The sequence below is a fragment of the Mustela putorius genome, unplaced genomic scaffold, assembly GCF_011764305.1.
Source record: "Mustela putorius furo isolate JIRA1106 unplaced genomic scaffold, ASM1176430v1.1 tig00004035_pilon_pilon_pilon, whole genome shotgun sequence".
NCBI classification, from domain to species: domain Eukaryota; kingdom Metazoa; phylum Chordata; class Mammalia; order Carnivora; family Mustelidae; genus Mustela; species Mustela putorius.
The window spans coordinates 1,292,892-1,312,003 of NW_025422171.1; the positions used below are offsets into that span (position 1 = coordinate 1,292,892).

At 37.6% G+C, this 19,112-nt stretch overlaps 1 protein-coding gene across 2 annotated transcripts in view; it reads right to left on the reverse strand.

Moving 5' to 3' along the window:
* Nucleotides 1–19,112, reverse strand: part of PSPC1 (paraspeckle component 1) — a 78,096-nt gene that overhangs the window by 44,453 nt on the left and 14,531 nt on the right. For both annotated transcript variants that reach the window (XM_045072422.1, XM_004778237.3), the window contains exons 3-4: nucleotides 6,024–6,119; nucleotides 2,040–2,236 (exon numbers count right to left, since the gene is read on the reverse strand). In XM_045072422.1, the coding sequence (XP_044928357.1) occupies nucleotides 2,040–2,236; nucleotides 6,024–6,119 (293 nt within the window). The remainder of the gene's footprint in view (nucleotides 1–2,039; nucleotides 2,237–6,023; nucleotides 6,120–19,112) is intronic.

The window sequence follows — 19,112 nt, forward strand, 5'->3', positions numbered from 1 at the left end:
TTCTTTGTCATCACTATATCCTCAAATATCTCAGTGTCTTCTACAGCTGACATTAAAAAATAAGTGAAGTAATGACTATTACACTATTGTTTGTCATCATCAGCAACAAGTATCTTGTAGTACAAATGCTTCCATATTTAATCAATGTTATATCCTAACTATAACATGACCTTAGACAGTGGCAAAGTGCCCAGCAGACTATGAGTAGAAAACAATTCATATTGAACAGAAGTACTAGAGTAATCATGGGGCCCAGGAAATTAAATTTTTAAAAATTTCCCAGGTGATTGTGATGTATAACCAAATTTTAAAACCACAAAACCACCAGACTAGATAACCTTGAAAATCTCTCTTCCATTTCTAAGCAGTCAATGATTCTATAACTTTATCTTATAAAACAATTTAAAATTTTCTGCTAGATAAGAGACTTATATCATGTAATATAAATTAGTTCAATTTTCTTAGAAGAGTGAACTTACAGAACTGCTAAGTTTAGCATCCACGTGAAACCAGAAATGTCTGACTAGTTTCTATAGTTTCAGCAGCTTTAGTGACTTGATCATGTATTCAATAAATATTTAGTGATCAGAAAAAAATAAATAAACCGCAGACTTTTAGGAATCAAGAATCTAACAAAAGGACTGAAAGATGATCATATTTTTCACCTTTAAAAGAAATACTGGCTCTAGTATAAAGAATAGTTCAGAGGAGACCAGGATTAAATGACAGTCTAATAAGAAGGTTACTGAAGAAATCTAGGCATCCTGGTGCCTTCATCTCTAGGGGTAGCCAAGAGAAAGTAGCTACACTGAAATGTTAAATTAAAAAAAAAAAAATTAACAGCCAAATAGAAAGTAATCAATTGCTTATTTTAAGAAATATAAAACCTATTATGGATAGTTGAAAAATGAGGGACAGGAATAACCAGAAGAAATTATATGGAGAACTAAAGAACAGAAAAGAGGAGAAGAGATAAACAATAAAGAAAGATAGGCATAAAAGGAAACCACCAAGAAGATAGGGGATAAGTGAGCATATATTAAAGCAGCTTGTCATGTTAGGTATTTGACCAGTGAATATGAGAACAGATGATCACCCATTAAGATCGCTCTTAAAGGTTCAGTGAGCTCTGTTTCAAATGTTTCAAATATTCTTGCCAACTACAAAGAATTCAGTCTGCATGAATCCCCATATTTATCAGCACACACGAATCTTTTTCACCCCTGCCAAAGAATATCCATCTGTAATCTGTAATCTTCTGACCCCACAATACAATCTTAAATTGCCAGCATTTGTTATAAATTCTTCTTTCCAATAAACAAAATCTTTTTTAAAACTTTTTAATTCCAGTTAGTTAACATACAGTGTTATATTAGTGTCAGGTGTACACCAAAACAAAATCCTGATATGTGACTTATGCCAAATCTACATACCCTGAGGTGCCCTTTATTTCCTTCTTAAACATAGGGCTGGAACTCACAACCCTGTGATCAAGACCTGAGTTGAGAACAACAGTAAGACACTGTGGGGCGCCTAGGTGGCTCAGTCATTGGGCATCTGCCTTCAGCTCAGGTCATGATCCTGGGGTCCTGGGATCAAGCCCCACATCGGGGTCCCTGCTCAGTGGGAAGCCTGCTTCTTCCTCTCCCACTCCCCCTGCTTGTGTTCCCTCTCTCACTCTCTCTCTGTCAAATAAATAAATAAAATCTTAAAAAAAATAATAATAAAATAAAATCTTTTAAAAAGAAAACAAACAAAAACAAACAAAAAACAAACAAACAAATAAATAAAATCTTTTAAAAAGAAAACAAACCAACTTAGCCACCCAGGCAATCAAAAAATTATTTTAATAAAATATTTTTGCTTTTTTTTTTTTTAAAGGAAGTTCTCTTAGAAAAGGGAGATTTTTTTTTTCTAACACAGTGGAAGTTCCAACTAGCTCAAAACTCATAACAGGCAACTTAAATAACAGGTATCCCTGGGAAATATAAACAAGCCTTAAAAAAAAATACTATATCTACATGAAAACGCATTTTTACCTTGCCTCATTAACATTAATTGGTGTTCGTGCCTAGCTGCTTCCATTTCTGCTTCCAGTTTCTCTTTGGCTTCTCTGATGTTTCTATCAACTTGCTCACGCTGCTGCTTTTCCATTTCATCAAGAGCCTTCCATCGAGATGCATACTCAAATTCAAAGGTTCCAGGTTGAGCAAAACGTGGTGGCTGTTCTCTTTCCCTAAGTTTACATTTGAAAACATACAGAAATGTATGTTTAAAAAGTCAAAACAAGTATGAATAATAAGGACTACCATTTACTAAGCACTTATAATGTTCATGGCACTGTGAAAGGCAAGTAAGTACTCCACATGATTTACCTCGGTCAGTATTATAATACATGTTTTAACAACCATGAGTTTAAGAAACTGCCCAAGAACACAGCTAGTAAGAAGAGAACCAGGACTCAAGCCTAAGCAATCTGATACTACAAGCTGCACTCCCCTAATTATCAACTTTAATAAGGCTTTCTGATTTTCACTCAACAAATAATTTTACATAAGGTAACCTGCAACACATGAAACAAATATGCCCTAAATAGTCTAGATCAAATTTTTTTTCTAAAAGTATTAGCTTTTAGGAATAGTAATAAAAGCAGATAGTTGAGTGTTTCGTGCTAGATTAATAGGCAATACCAAAAAATAAAGGCTTCACTTATAAATATGTCTGTTCATTGCTGTACCTCAATTAACCTTAGCACAGTTATTTGGCATACTGTATACAATTAACATTTATTTCTTGAACGAATAAAAGATCAGCAAACAAATGACCAAAAATTAAGAAAAAAAGATTTATGAATGTACCTGAAATTCAAAGAATTTTTAATTATTCTTCCCTTTAATTATTCTTCTATAAAGAAATATTAATAAAAACATAATCCCTATCCCACCAATAAAAGTATAGATGCCTTATAATCCTAAATTTTAACTTTTATTTTAGGGAAAATGGGTAGGCAGACAAATTTGGGAGATAAAAAGGGAGGCTGTCACAGAAGAAAAGATATAATAACAAGAAACAGCATTAAAGATTTTCAGAGGCACATAAGGAAAATCAAAGTTAACCCCTGGTATTATATACCTAAAAAACCGACTTGGACTTTTTTCCTTTGAAAACACTGACTGGAAAAGGCAAAGGAATAGAGGGTGGGAATCAACCACCTACTAATTTTTCTCAAAGAATTATCTGTCAGTAGTTCCTAAATCAGACTTTGACTATAATCACAAATACTAAAAAATCTTCATTTTCTCCAATATGGATTTGAAGATTTAGAATTAAATTTTGAATCCTGTTGCTTGGGCTTTGTGAACATACCCTTCTGAGCATAACTCTTTAGTAGCAAAACTGGAACTATAATGAGATTTGTAAGGTTTGCTGGGTAATTAAATCATTATATAAATAAATATTCCTATATGCATATAAATTCCACTTTTTGTAATGCCCTTATAATTTCAGTTTTCTGATTCTTGAATCCCCAAGTATGCTCTAGTTCAAATTTGTAATGGTAAACTGTAACCAGAAAAAAAGTCAAGTGACTAGGAAATCATAGTTAAGTCTTTGAAAAATAGCATTATATGAGATATTAAATAGCATTATATGAGATATTAAAATGGTTTGGAATTATGATTATATTACTGATCCTTCTCCCCTAAAATATTTTCTTCCCTTGCTTCCAGGACACACTTCTGGTTGATTCCCCACTACAGCAATGACTGTTCCACTCTTTGCTAATCCCTTCTGTGCGTCCCAACTTCTATATACTAGAGTATTCGAGGGCTCAATCCTTTGACATAGTTACATATCACATACAGTAACTGTACCTCAGAAAGGTCATCTAAATTCCAAATGCAAATCCAACTACTTACTGGACATCTCCATTTGGGTGTTCGAAACCATGTCAAACTTACCATGTCTATAACAAGGTTCCTGAACTTCCTCCCCCAAAACTGCTCAGCCTACAAGATTCTCTAGAACGATCATTAGCAGTTTCCATATTCCTGGTTACTTCTGCCAAAAACCATGTAATTATGCTTTTAAAACTCTCTTTCTCCCACATCCACCAGCAAAATCCAAAGTCTATTTTCAAACTATATCCAGATTTTGACCACTTTTCACCATCACCCCTATAAGATCCCATTTCAGCAGGCTCCTAATTTACCATCCCCTCAATTCCACTCTTGGTTCTTTACAAATCTATTCTTAAAACGGTAGCCCAAAAGCTCCTGTTAAGTCACTATGCTGTTCCTTCCTTTCTCATAAAATACAAGGCAGTAAGGCACAACAATCTACACTCTTCCCAAGGTCCTATCCCTACCTCCTCCCTACTATTTCCCCTCCTTACTTACTATTGTCCAGCTAAACTGGCCTTTCTACTGTTCCTAGAACTTGCCAGAGTCCTCCCTCAAGGCCTTTATAGTTATTATTTCCTCCGCTGAGATCACTATTCTACTTCATCCCACTTCTGACCCTACATAGCTAGCTTCTTCCTCCCCACTCCTTCAAGCTCTTAATCAAATGTCACCCTCTCAGGTGGGCTTCCCAACCACCCGTACACTACAGCACACTACTCTGCTCCACAGCATCCACTTTCCCGTCTCTCTGCCATATCTGTTTTACTAATTTTATCTTTACCCTCCTTACCACCCCCACATAGCATGAATTTCTGGTCTATTTTGCTCACTGATACATCTCCTGCCCCAGGCATATGACAAGCATTCATATTACTCATTTAAATCAACTGCATGGCGCCTGGGTGGCTCAGTGGGTTGGGCCCCTGCCTTCGGCTCAGGTCATGATCTCAGGGTCCTGGGATCGAGTCCCGCATCGGGCTCTCTGCTCAGCAGGGAGCCTGCTTCCTCCTCTCTGTCTCTCTGCCTGCCTCTCTGCCTACTTGTAATCTCTCTCTGTCAAATAAATAAATAAAATCTTTAAAAAAAAAAAAAACTGCAAAGAAAACCATTCAACTGCACTAAAACTATGCTAATTAAAATGATGTCTAACGTTATTTATTAAAGTAACGCATAAAGTATCATTTCGAACATCTGCCATCAATCTTAAAATCATACGTTCATCTTTCTATCACAATGAAGAAAAATACCTTTATACATACACCAAGGAGAGAAAATTGGTATATTTCTGGAAAACCATTTGCCAGAATTCATCAACTTTAAATATACACACACTGTTTTTACACCTTATGTTAGTAAGTTTTTTAAATAGTAATTCTCACAATTTAATACAAGTTTTATAATTTTTGGCTCCTATTTCTTGTATCTCCACCACCAGAAATATAAGCATCAGGAAGGCAAAAAACAGTTCAAAGTTGCACAGATAGCACGTGGATCAGTGCCTAGCACAAAAGCTCTCCAGTATTTATTGAATTCATGAATGCAAATATATTAGTTTTATCCAGCATAATGAACAAGTAACTGGTTAAAACAATAAAATATGGCATTTTATAAGAGATATTTCTCAATTACTGAGCAAAAAGCAACTGGTAAAAGAATAATGCACATTCCAAAAATAGGCTACTTTTCTTTTTGCTTACTGTGGGCTTATCCTAGATAAATAACTAGGATCTTCCAGGCTTTACCCCCACCAAAAGTCTCCCTTTAACTTACAGTACACCTAAATATACTAATTAAAGAAACAGTATACCTAAAATACACTAATTAAAAAATATTTTTAAAATATACGAATTAAAGAAATGTCTAAATTATATAGTTTCCTTGATATAATTACTGATAGCCTCCGTCTACCTACCTACACCTGCCTCAATTATAAAAGTAGACTTTTCTAAGTTAATGTTCTACTCATATACAAAAGAAGAATAAACTCCTGGTAGACCAGGACACTCTACTAACCAGATTATATGAACAGAACACCTTATATTCCAACAATACTTGATAACAGATGTGATGTAATAAATATTCTTGATGGCAAATAAAATATCTTTATTAATAAAATCTTACTTATGATATTGCTGGGTTTTCTGCATTAGCTTCTCTGGCAAGCCATCTTCATCATCAAACTGCTCCATAGGCTCCACAATGACTGGACGAGGGGTCCTGGGTAGGTAAAAGTGTAAAAGTTAATATGGTGTCTGGAATTAACATCCCCCTAGAAATTCTTTATAATAATTCCAAGATATATATGTGGGAAATTTCTCTCTTGAGAAAAATGTCACATATTCTTAAAATCAGTCAGTAAACATTTACTTGCATCAAGATACAAATAAACATCTAAGTCAAAGATGAATGCTTTATAGAGCATACCTCACTCAAAACAGAGGAGTAAATCAACATCTCTGAACCTGCATAATCACTATAGTTAACTTTTACAAATTATGACAGAAAAGAATGAGTACCTAATTCACATTTTCTGTGGAATCATCACTCCCATATCCTACCACCTCAAATTCCCACCTCCCAGCCTCCCTGTGCCTAACCAAGTCTTACTCAGAAAAGCCTTTCTAAAACTTAAAATGAGGGATGCCGGATGGCTCAGTTGGTTAAGCATCTGCCTTCAGCTTAAGTCATAATCCCAGGGTCCTGAGATTGAGAAATGCATTGGGGTCCCTGCTCAGCGAGGAGCCTGCTTCTCCTGCTCCCTGACTGTGTGTGCTCTCAGGTAAATAAATAAAATCTTAAAAATAATAAAAATGAAAAAACCTAAAGTGACATCTAAAATACATGAGCCAAGCAACCAAGCAAAAGGGAAGGAGGGGAACCAGAAAACAAAGACACGTTCAAGGTGGAGGTTGGGGACAGGAGGAAACAACAGCGGGGTAATAGGACTTAAAAATCCTCCTTCTCTGCTACTTTCCCAAGTAAAACAAAAGGATGGGAAAACTCACTGAGGAAGACAAAACAGGAAAATCAAACAGATATCAACAAATGATACGCTGATTTTAAAATTTTCGCACTATTACTCATTAACTTTGCTTATAAGGCTTTTATAGCCAAGCAGAGGATTTTAAAACCACAACTACAGAATACAGTATCCATGTGTGTTTTTTAATAATACTCTCTTGTAGCTTAGGTTCGACTTACAGCTTATGCATTTGACAGGTTCAAAATGGCATCTATACATGAAGATCCACATCAAGCTTTCTTATGGTTAGGGCCTTCTACTGATACTAGAGCACCACCTCCAACCAGTTGTTTTGTTTATTTTGTCTACTTTTTGAAACTATGTAAGGCTAACCAAAAATAAAGGATCTTTGCCTATGTTAAAAGTTTTTTTTCCTTGCTACCAGTCTCTTACCATGAAAATAACTGTAAATCTATTGCAGTAGTAAATCTGTGCATTAACCCAAGGGCTAAGAGGTGAAGGGGTTTTCTAGATTCCAAAAGCTTCCCCTTAAAAATAAATGAAGATCCTGAGAATAGCAGAGATTTTAAATCCTAAACTGCTACTAAAATATAATTACTGGAGCACCTGGGTGGCTCAGTGGGCTAAGCATCAGACTCTTGATTTCAGCTCAGGTCATAACCTCAGGGTCTTGGGACTAAATCCCATGACAGGATCCATGCTCAGCGTGGAGTGTGCTTACTTCATTTCTCTGCTCCTCCTCCCAGCTTGCCCATGTTCTCTCACCCTCTCAAATTAATAAATAAAATATTTTTTTAAAAAAGAGAGAGAAAGGGGGGGAAAAGTGATCATTAAAAATGATTCCTGGGGGGGGGCGCCTGGGTGGCTCAGTGGGTTACGCTGCTGCCTTCGGCTCAAGTCATGATCTCAGGGTCCTGGGATCGAGTCCCGCATCGGGCTCTCTGCTCAGCAGGGAGCCTGCTTCCTCCTCTCTCTCTCTGCCTGCCTCTCTGCCTACTTGTCTCTCTCTGTCAAATAAATAAATAAAATCTTTAAAAAAAAAAAAAAAAGATTCCTGGGGGACGCCTGGGTGGCTCAGTTGGTTAAGCAGCTGCCTTCGGCTCAGGTCATGATCCCAGTGTCCTGGGATCGAGTCCCACATCGGGCTCCTTGCTCGGCAGGGAGCCTGCTTCTCCCTCTGCCTCTGCCTGCCATTCTGTCTGCCTGTGCTCGCTCTCTCTCCCTCTCTCTCTTTGACAAATAAATAAAATCTTTAAAAAAAAAAAAAAATGATTCCTGGGTGCCTGGGTGGCTCAGGGTCCTGGGATCGAGTCCCACATCGGGCTCTCTGCTCAGCAGGGAGCCTGCTTCCTCCTCTCTCTCTCTCTCTGTCTGCCTCTCTACCTGCTTGTGATCTCTGTCTGTCAAATAAATAGATTTAAAAAAAAAAAAATGAGGGGCGCCTGGGTGGCTCAGTGGGTTAAGCCGCTGCCTTCGGCTCAGGTCATGATCTCAGGGTCCTGGGATCGAGTCCCGCATTGGGCTCTCTGCTCAGCAGGGGGCCTGTTTCCCTTTCTCTCTCTCTGCCTGCCTCTCTGCCTACTTGTGATCTCTGTCTGTCAAATAAATAAATAAAATCTTCAAAAATAAATAAATAGGGACGCCTGGGTGGCTCAGTTGGTTAAGCAGCTGCCTTCAGCTCAGGTCATGATCCCAGCGTCCTGGGATCGAGTCCCACATCGGGCTCCTTGCTCCGCAGGGAGCCTGCTTCTCCCTCTGACTCTGCCTTCCACTCTGTCTGCCTGTGCTCGCTCTCACTCTCTCTCTCTCTCTTACAAATAAATAAATAAAATCTTAAAAAAAAAAAATAAAAAAATAAAAAATAAATAAATAAATAAAATAAGAATTAAAAAAAAAATGATTCCTGGGGCTCAGTGGGTTAAAGCCTCTGCCTTTCGCTCTGGTCATGATCCCGGGGTCCCAGAACCGAGCCCCACATCAGGCTCTCTGCTCTGCTCTCTCTCTCTGCCTGCCTCTCTGCCTACTTGTGATCTCTGTCAAATAAATAAATAAAATCATTAAAAAAAAAAAAAAACCAGATTCCTTGGGGGGGCACCTGGCTGGCTCCGTTGGTACAGCACGCAACTCTTGATCTCAGGGTTTTGAGTATGAGCTCCATGTTGGGTATAGAGGTTACTTAAAAATAAAATACTTATTTTTTAAAAAGGACTCCTGGACTAGTAAAGACATTTAATTGTTTTTTCTTTGTTTTCTTTTTTTTTTTTTTGACAGAGAGAGCCAGAGAGCACAAGTGGAGTAAATGGCAGAGGAAAAAGGAAAAGCTGAGCAGGGAGCCTGATGGAGGGCTTGATCCCAGGTCCCTGGGATCATGACCCGAGCCAAAGGCAGATGCTCAACTGACTGAGCCACCCAGGTGCCCTGCTAGTAAAGACATTTTAGAGAGAAAAGGAAATAGAAGCAAATGTGGAATACCTTGGAGTGATGGACACAATGGGATTATAGAAACCTCAGATAAACTGAGCGGAAACCCAAAAGAAAAAAGGCCTCAATTGGTACAACATGTAAAAAATTAAAGTGTGATAAAGAATGAGTAAATACAGCTTCAAATATCACATGCAACCCAATCACGTAGAAAAATATAGCTAAGAGTTCCTATACCCATGGGAGGACATGGTACTTCTAAGAGGACCCAGAAAAGCTCAAGGACAAATGAAAGAAGATGCATTATATTGACTACTTACCCACTGGAAGCCACTGCAGGACCACAAACATCAGAATAATAGGCCCAGATAAAAACTACACCTCAGCAGAAGCCAACAAAGACAAACTCACCCCCACCCCACTTTAATACCAGAAGGCCATTACCCCTCAAGAGAATAATCGGGAGACTCAAGAAGGAAAATATACTAAGCAAATCATTCACACTCAGAACATGACAGAATTACTTAAAATTGCCAAGATTAATTTTATGAAGTCAAGGAAATGTGAACAAAATTAGAGAATATAATGACATCTCTATTATACTCTCAAATAATGTTGAGTTTTTAAACCATAAATTTTCAATTTTCAACATATGAATACAGACCACCAGACACACTAATACAAGGGGGGTGAATACAGCCCTCTGAGACAAAACTTCACCAAAGCATATATTTATACCTTGTTTCTGGAATTCCATTTCTAAAGAGATACATGAGTAAGTAAGCAAAGATCCATCAGTCACAACCACATTCATCATTACATAAAACAAAATGACTACATGTAGTGTTCAAGAGAAGATCTAAAGGGACTCAATTGTTTTTTTTGGGGGGTTATTTGCTAAAATGTGAACATAGCATTTATACTTCCACCACCAGCAGGTATGCCTAGGTAACTCCTGTTTTCCTATTTACATAAGCAAAAGCAATGTGAATATTTAAGGTTTGACAGTATGCACTACTCCCTGTAAAAATTCCCCTTGCCCATTATCTCAGACATTTTCTTTATTTCACTTTGATCTTCTGGTGTTTACAAAAAGGGTTTTTTGGGGCACCTGGGTGGCTCAGTGGGTTAAAGCCTCTGCCTTCAGTTCAGGTCATGATCCCAGGGTCCTGGGATCGAGCCCTACATAGGGCTCTCTGCTCAGCGGGGAGCCTGCTTCCTCCTCTCTCTCTGCCTGCCTCTCTGCCTACTTGTGATCTCTGTCAAATAAATAAATAAAATCTTGTATAAATAAATAAATAAAAATTTTAAAAAGGGTTTTTTTTAAAGATTTACTTATCTGAGAAAGACAGCGAATGCGAGTGAGGAAGGGTCAGAAGGAGAGAGAAAGAATCTCAAGCAGACTCTCCAATGAGCTTGGAGCTGGAGCCCAATGCAGGGCTCAATCTCATGACCCATGAGGTCATGACCTAAACTGAAATCAAGAGCTGGATGCTTTTGTTAATATAATTTGCCATATAAATAGGTCAAAAGAGAAAAGACATTTTAAAAATAATGAAAAGAAATTTGAAAAATTAATAACTTTGCCTCAATTCAAGTCTTTATGGTTCAAATAGATGGATTCTCCCTTAATGTGATACAATTATGTATTTTTGTTTAAAATAGCATCATTCTTAGTAATAAATTTGCCTTATATATGTGTATATTTGAGAAATTCTGTTTCATTAGAATTTGTCTCATAAATCTATATTTTTATTAAAGTCAGGAACAAGACAAAAAAAAAAAAAAAAAAAAGAGTTGGATGCTTAACCAACTGAGCCACCGACATGTCCCTGAAATAATTTTTACAACCTAACTTAAATTCTGTGTATAGATAAAATTACTTACTCTTTTTATAAATGTAGAAAAATATTTCATAGAACACAAGACTATAAGGAAGCAAATCAAAGTGGTCAACCATTAATGTTAAATCTGGAGTTGTTATCTGTAGACTTTTTCTTCTCCACACTTTGCCCCCAAATTAACCAATCACTAGTTTGGTTGTTATACTAATACTTGTGCATAACAAGTTTTATATAAAATTAATCAGTCCTGTGAAATCGTATCATTCGGAAGGGACCTCTGATGTTTCATAAACATCTCTTTAGATTTTCCTTTCTGCTAGATATACGTAATTTTACACAAAATGCATCACCTATCCATGCCTTCTTCAGACATCCTGTATCACTCAACAAAAAATGGCACCATTGGGGCACCTGGGTGGCTCAGTGGGTTAAAGCCTCTGCCTTCAGCTCAGGTCATGATCTCGGGGTCTTGGGATCGAGCCCCACATCGGGCTCTCTGCTCAGCGGGGAATCTGCTTCCTCCTCGCTCTCTGCCTGCCTCTCTGCCTACTTGTCATCTCTGTCAAATAAATAAATAAAATCTTTAAAAAAAAAAAAATGGCACCATTTCAGATGTATGCATGCACCGTAATTTTGTTAACCATAAACACTGGTGGACATTAAAGGTTTCCATGTTTTCTGAAACGGTACAAAATGATTAACGTATTTGTGACTGACCTTTCCTCACTTGTTCAAATATCTCTTTAGAAGCAGAATGGTGGGAAAAAGGTGTTATATATAAAGTACTAAAACCATAATGGCTTTAAAGATGATGCAACATTTTGTGTATGGAATTAAAAAGTGATTATGTAAGGATAACAACTTGTTTCACTACTAAATAATCCTTGTAGATATATACCATTTTGCAGGATTTTTTTCAATTTTAGTCTTTAATATAGTTGCGAATTAGAGAATAATGATAAAGTAATCCCTAGAAAGATGAAATAAGATGTTTTATGATAGAGGAAAAATAGAACAATTAGACCGGATATTATCTTAGATTATAAAATGGACCAGCGGACCCTTAGAGTAAATTTTAAGGAAAAAGAAAAGTTTAAATATTCTTTTTTGTTCTTTTGAAGACCTCTAAGAAATAATAAATTATTGATCTTTACAAATAATTAAGACTTTTCAAAAAAGAACGTATAAACTAAAACTGGACCCAGTTGACACTGACAGTATAATAAGGCTTAGGGGTGTTTTTCTGCAAAGGTAAGGGGCAATTTATACTTCTACCTCCAGCAGGTATGCCTTGGTAACTCTTGTGTTTCCTATTATATAAGCAAAAGCAGTATTATAATGTTGTTGTTATTAAGAAATATTTCTTCTGAATCTATATCCCATTTAATGGACAGATGTGATGAAGCAAATAAAATGATGGAAAAGTAATCCTTTTGAAGTAGGAGTATAAAATAGAAAAGGTATTAAAAAATTATTAATGGAACAATCCCTTGTATGCAGAAAAAGAGTTAACAAACAGACCTGAAACAGCTATCCCACCAACTTAAAAGATAAAGCTGATTTTCTATATCCAAAGTGTGAAAACAATGTGGTTTGTGTTGAATATAAACCACCTAAGTTTATTTCCTTTACGGAGTCCTAGATTCTGGTATTTGCCAGGTAGAGGAAACTTACAAAACTGACACTCTACCATCTACCCCACCAACCCTCTGCACACATCACTGGGGTCAATTAAACTTTACTTGGTAGCTAACACTATTTCAACTAATTGCTGGAGGAATTAAGACAAGTCCTGTGCTACTCAACTGGAAAATGACTCTTGGAATAAAAAAGAGTTCTGTAACAATTTGCTCCATTATTTTATTTATAGAAAATAAATATACACATTTATTTCTATGCTGAATTTATTTATAGATTTTTGAGCAGCTCTTACACAGCATGGATGCACAGCCAAATGCTCAGCCATTAACAGGGGATTTGCAATTTAGTCTGTATTTTTATTGAAATATAATTCACACACCATAAAATTCACCATTTTAAAGTGTAGAGTTCAGAGGGCTTTAGTATGTATGACTATCACTATGATCTAATGCCAGAACATTTTCATTACCCTAGAAAGAAACCCTAAACTCATTTGCTATCAATTCCCCATTTCCCTGAACCTCTGGCAACTTCTAGCCTACTGCCCTTTAAGAAAATTTTTTCATAACTGACTCAGTCATTTGAGCACGTGACTCTTGATCTCAGGGTCATGAGCTGGAGCCCCATAGAAACTACTTTAAAAATTATAATAGGTGCGCCTGGGTGGTTCAGTGGGTTAAAGCCTATGCCTTCCACTCTGGTCATGATCCCAGGGTCCTAGGATCCAGCCCCGCTTCGGGCTCTCAGCTCAGCAGGAAAGTCTGCTTCCCCCCCAATCTCTCTCTGCCTGCCTCTCTGCCTACTTGTGATCTCTGTCAAATAAATAAATAAAATCTTTTTTAAAAATTATAATAAAGAAATTCTTTTTTTTTTTAAAGATTTTATTTATTTATTTGACAGAGAGAGATCACAGTAGGAGAGAGGAAGGGAAGCAGGCCCCCTGCCGAGCAGAGAGCCCGATGTGGGACTCGATCCCAGGACCCTGAGATCATGACCCGAGCCGAAGGCAGCGGCTTAACCCACTGAGCCACCCAGGCGCCCTATAATAAAGAAATTCTTTTCAGGAGTGTTGCATTTCCTGGTGTCATGAAATATTCACAAAATAACTATAGACTAATCTACCACAAAAATGATCTACTTAATTCTCTATTAAGAAATTCAGATTTGGTCAATATTTTGTTATTAGAAATAAAGTGATAAACCACATATAAAGTGATATACCAAATCTTTGAGTCAAAATATTTACTTAACATATATGTCCAACAGTCAAAGAATCTTAAGATTTTTATTACTCAGTAACTAAATCCCTCCCAGATACAGAGTAACAAATTTTCATCAGTGCCAGGAGTTATAAAATACTCAATGTAACTTCATTTTCACTCACTGGGTATTTTTAAATCTTTGTAAACACATTAAAAAAATAATAATAAAAGAAAAAAGATTTCGTTTGTCTCTGATTAGCAACAAAAGATCACTTAAATATCTAGCTGTCAGCCCTAAAAAATGTTTCCCTCATGAATAAAAAGAAAGCATAGAACTGTAACTTAAGAGAAGTGCTATAGGAAGCAAAACATTTTTTCTCTCAAAAAGAAAAATAAAAGCAACAAATAATTAGCAAATAAAGTGATGCTACACAAAGCAAGGATTTTTTTTTTAATATTTTATTTATTAATTGACAGAGAGAGACACCGCGAGAGAGGGAATACAAGCAGGGATAGTGGGAGAGGTAGAAGCGGGCTTCCTGCTGAGCAGGGAGCCCAACGCGGGGCTCGATCCCAGGACCCTGGATTCATGACCTGAGCCGAAGGCAGACACTTAATGGTTGAGCCACCCAGGTGCCCCCAAAGCAGGGATTTTAAGAAAAATAAAAGCAACAAATAATTAGCAAATAAAGTAATGCTACACAAAGTAAGGATTTCAGCTACATCATATAACAGATTAAGAGGTTTCCTTCAAAGTTACTCTCTACAATTAATCTTACCCTCATGAATCTTTGATTTCCTCATAAAGTTTGGGTTACCAAGTTCAATTGGTTTAAAAGGAACCAGTTAAGAGGTATTTGGCTGGATCAGTTGGAGGACAATATAACTCTTTGTCTTGGGGCTTTGAGTTCAAGCCTGAGATCACTTAAATAAATAAAACTTAAAAAAAAAAAAAAAAGTAAGCTATTTACTTAAGCTTTTCCATGGAAATTCCAGACTACATTTGCGCCATATACGTCTAAACCCAGAAGGGGCACCTAAATGGCTCAGTCAATGGAGCATGCAACTCTTGATTCCGGGGTTCTGAGTTCAAGCTCCACACTGAGTCCAGGGACTACTTAAAAATTTTTTTAAAAACTTAAGAAAAAAAATTTGGGGTGCCTGGATGGCTCAGCCACTTAAGCGTCTGCCTCCCACTGAAGTCATGATCCAGGGGTCCTGGAATTGAGTCCCAAATCCAGCTCCATGCTTGGTGCAGAGCCTGCTTCTCCCTCTACCTACTGCTCCCCCTGCTTCAGCTATTTCTGTCAAATGAATAAATAAAATCTTTAAAAAATACAACTGTACCCACGAAACAAAGAGCAACCAAACATCCATGGTCCATAATGTTTGCCACAGGTTAGCTATTACAGCAAAAAAGGGAAACCACCTAAATGTCTAATGATGGAATGTCTAGTGTCCAAAAAGGAATAGTTAAGTCTGGCATAGCTGTAATGAAATACTATGCATTTTTTTTGAAGATTTTATTTATTTATTTGACAGACAGAGATCACAAGTAGGCAGGGAGGCAGGCAGAGAGAGAGGAAGGAAAGCAGACTCCCTGCTGAGCAGAGAGCCCGATGTGGGGCTCGATCCCAGGACCCTGGGATCATGACCTGAGCCGAAGGCAGAGGCTTTAACCCACTGAGCCACCCAGGTGCCCCGTGCATTTTTAGTAATATCAAAAAAGACTCAAATATAAGAGTCAGGAAAACTTCATAGAAAAAAAGGAAGCTTATTAATCAGGAGAAACATAAATAAATAAATAAATCCCAAAGTAGGTTAGTGATATAAAGGCAAGAGTCTAAAATAAAATGTCTTGGAATCTGTTCCTACAAAGCTAAGAGTTTAACAGTATAAACCCTCAAAAGTCTAAGAGGAAAACAAATCCAAAATGAAGCAATTCTGAAAAACACTTGTCCTGGACTCTTCAAAAATGTCAGTATCATGACAGTGACATTTTTGTCATTTGGAAAACTTAAGATAAAAGGAAATTACAGCCATAAAAACCAAATTCAATGTGCTATCAGTGACTGAATAGATTACAAAGTTATAAATAACACTACTAATGAACAGGAGAAATTTCAATACAGATTGTATATTAGGTAACATATAGGCAATACCACACTTCACTGTGCTTTGCTTTACTGGGTTTCACAGATACTGCATTTCTTACAAATACAAGGGTTTTCGCAACCCTGCATTGAGCAAGTCTACTGGCATCATTTTTTTCAATATCATTTGCTCACTTTGTGTCTCTGTGTCACATCTTAATAATTGTCACAGTATATCAAATTTTTTTCATTATTCCATTTGTTAGGATCATCCATTATCAGTGATCTTTAATGTCAATATTGTAATTGTTTCAGGTGTAACATGAACCACACCCATAAAAGACTGCAAACTTACCCAGTAAACGTTATGTGTGTTCTGACTGCTCCAAAGACCAGATGTTCTCCTATCTTTCCCTCTCTTTGGGTGTCTCCCTACTCCCTGAGACACAACAATATTGAAATTAGGCCAATAAACTACCCTTCAATGGCTTCTAAGTGTTCAGTCAAAGAAAAAAACTTGTACCTCTCACTATAAATAAAAAGCAATTAATGATTAAACTTAGTGAGGAAGGTATGCCAAAAGCTGAGACAGAATGAAAGCTAGGGCCTCTTGCACAGGACATGAGCCACCTTGTGACTGCAAAGGAAAAAGTCCTTGAAATGCTACTCTAGTGAATACACGAATATGGAAACAAAACATTACAGGGGCTCCTGGGTTGCTCAGCAGTTAAGCGTCTGGCTCAGGTCAGGATCCTTGGGCCCTGGGACTGAGCTCCCCTTCGACAGGAAAACTGGTTCTCCCTCTACCCCTCTTCTCGTGCTCTCTCTCAAATAAATAAATAAATAAAATCTTTTTTAAAAAATTACTAATTACTGCTGATATGATGTTTCAGTGGCCTTGACAGATCAAACTAGCTAGCCTCAACATTCCCTTATGCAAAAACCTAGAGCAAGGGCTTAACTCTCTTCCTACGGGAACAACTACAGTATCATTTTTAGGGTATCAGTTAGCAAGTGGTAAAAACAACACTGTATCTTGATTTAATTTAACCTGTAATGGTCCATAGGGGGAAAAAATATGCAACAGGGACACCTGGGTGGCTCAGTGGGTTAGGGGTCTGCCTTCAGCTTAGGTCATGGTCCCAGGATGCTGAGATCAAGCCCTATATCAGCCTCCTTCCTCAGCGGGGAGTCTGCTTTTCCCTCTGCCTGCTTCACCCCCTGCTTGACTTATTCTCCCCACAACCCAGGACAAATAATTAAAAACAAAAAACCTTTAAAAAAAAAAAAAAAAAGAGGGACGCCTGGGTGGCTCAGTTGGTTGGACAACTGCCTTCGGCTCAGGTCATGATCCTGGATTCCTGGGATCGAATCCCGCATCAGGCTCCCAGCTCAATGGGGAGTCTGCTTCTCTCTCTGACCTTCTCCTCGCTCATGCTCTCTCTCAAATAAATAAATAAAATATTTAAAAAAAAAAAAAAAGAAAAGAAAAGAAAAGCCAGAGAGAGAAATTTTAATGAGCAGCTAGCATCATGCCTACTCAATTCCTATGTAGCTCTAGGGCCTGAGCATCTCTGCTCTAAGTGTAATTCTAATGTTTAAAGATATAAACACACCATTATTATCATGGATGAAGGTTGTTTTTTTTTTAAGATTTTATTTATTTAGGGGCGCCTGGGTGGCTCAGTAGGCAGAAGCCTCTGCCTTCGGCTCAGGTCATGATCCCAGGCTCCTGGGATCGAGCCCCACATCGGGCTCTCTGCCCAGCAGAGAGCCTGCTTCCTCCTCTCTCTCTGCTTGTCTCTCTGCCTACTTGTGATCTCTCTGTCAAAAAAAATAAATAAAATCTTAAAAAAAAAAAAAAGATTTTATTTATTTATTTGACAGACAGAGATCACAAGTAGGCAGAAGCAGGCAGAGAAAGAGGAAGGGAAGCAGGCTCCCCGCTGAGCAGAGAGCCTGACTCGGGGCTTGATCCCAGGACCCTGGAATCATGACCTGAGCTGAAGGCAGAGGCTTTACCCCACTGAACTACCAAGGCGCCCCTGGATGAAGGTTTTAAATTCTCCTTTTTTTCCTGCCATCTTTCTTTTTTGTAATTTTAAAATAGCATAAATATTTAATTAACACATATGTTTGCATACTATGCACTAGTCATTACATACACTGTACAAAACTGTTTACCTAAAACTGAATATAGTATACAGCACCTTATAACAATTTAGAAGTATTCTGGGGCACCTAGGTAGCTCCACAGATTAATCATCCAACTCTTGGTTTCAGCTCAAGTCATGTTCTTGGGGGTCCTGGAATCAAGCTCTGCATCAGGCTTGCACTTAGTGGAGAGTCTGCTTGTCCCTCTTCCTTTATCCCTCCCCCTTTTCTCTCTGTCTCTCAAATAAATTTTTAAAAAGAGTGATAAAAGTATTTTCAGGAGACATTTTGATTACACAAGAAGTCTACACTTAGAAATTAAATCCTTATGATACCACTCTTATAAATCACTTGTATTATTCTTGACATCTGAGAGTCAGTCTGTCAATAAATACTTGATTACCCAAAATGTACCAAGACAACCCTACCTTCGGCTAGAGAATCAGGGTAAACAAAACAATCCCTGAAGTGTTCTAAAAAACCAAAACAAAAAAGAATGAGTAAACAAATAATTTTAAGAGCTAAGAAGGAAAAACACAATGCTGTCAAGAAAGAATAGAGAGCCCACTTTAGATACGGCAGTGAGGAAATTATATGAGGTCACATTTCAGTCGATTCCAGCCACTCAAACAGGGAAAAGAGCATCCTGAATTCCATTAGAAGGTTTAAGTAACAATGTTCTCAGAAAGGATAGATATTAAAAATTCTGCTTGTAGGGCACCTGGGTGACTCGGTTGGGCTACTGCCTTCAGCTCAGGTCATGATCCCGGAGTCCCAGGATCGAGTCCCACATCAGGCTCCCTGCTCAGCAAGGAGTCTGCTTCTCCCTCTGACTTTCTCCCCTCTCATGCTCTCTCTCACTATCTCTCTCT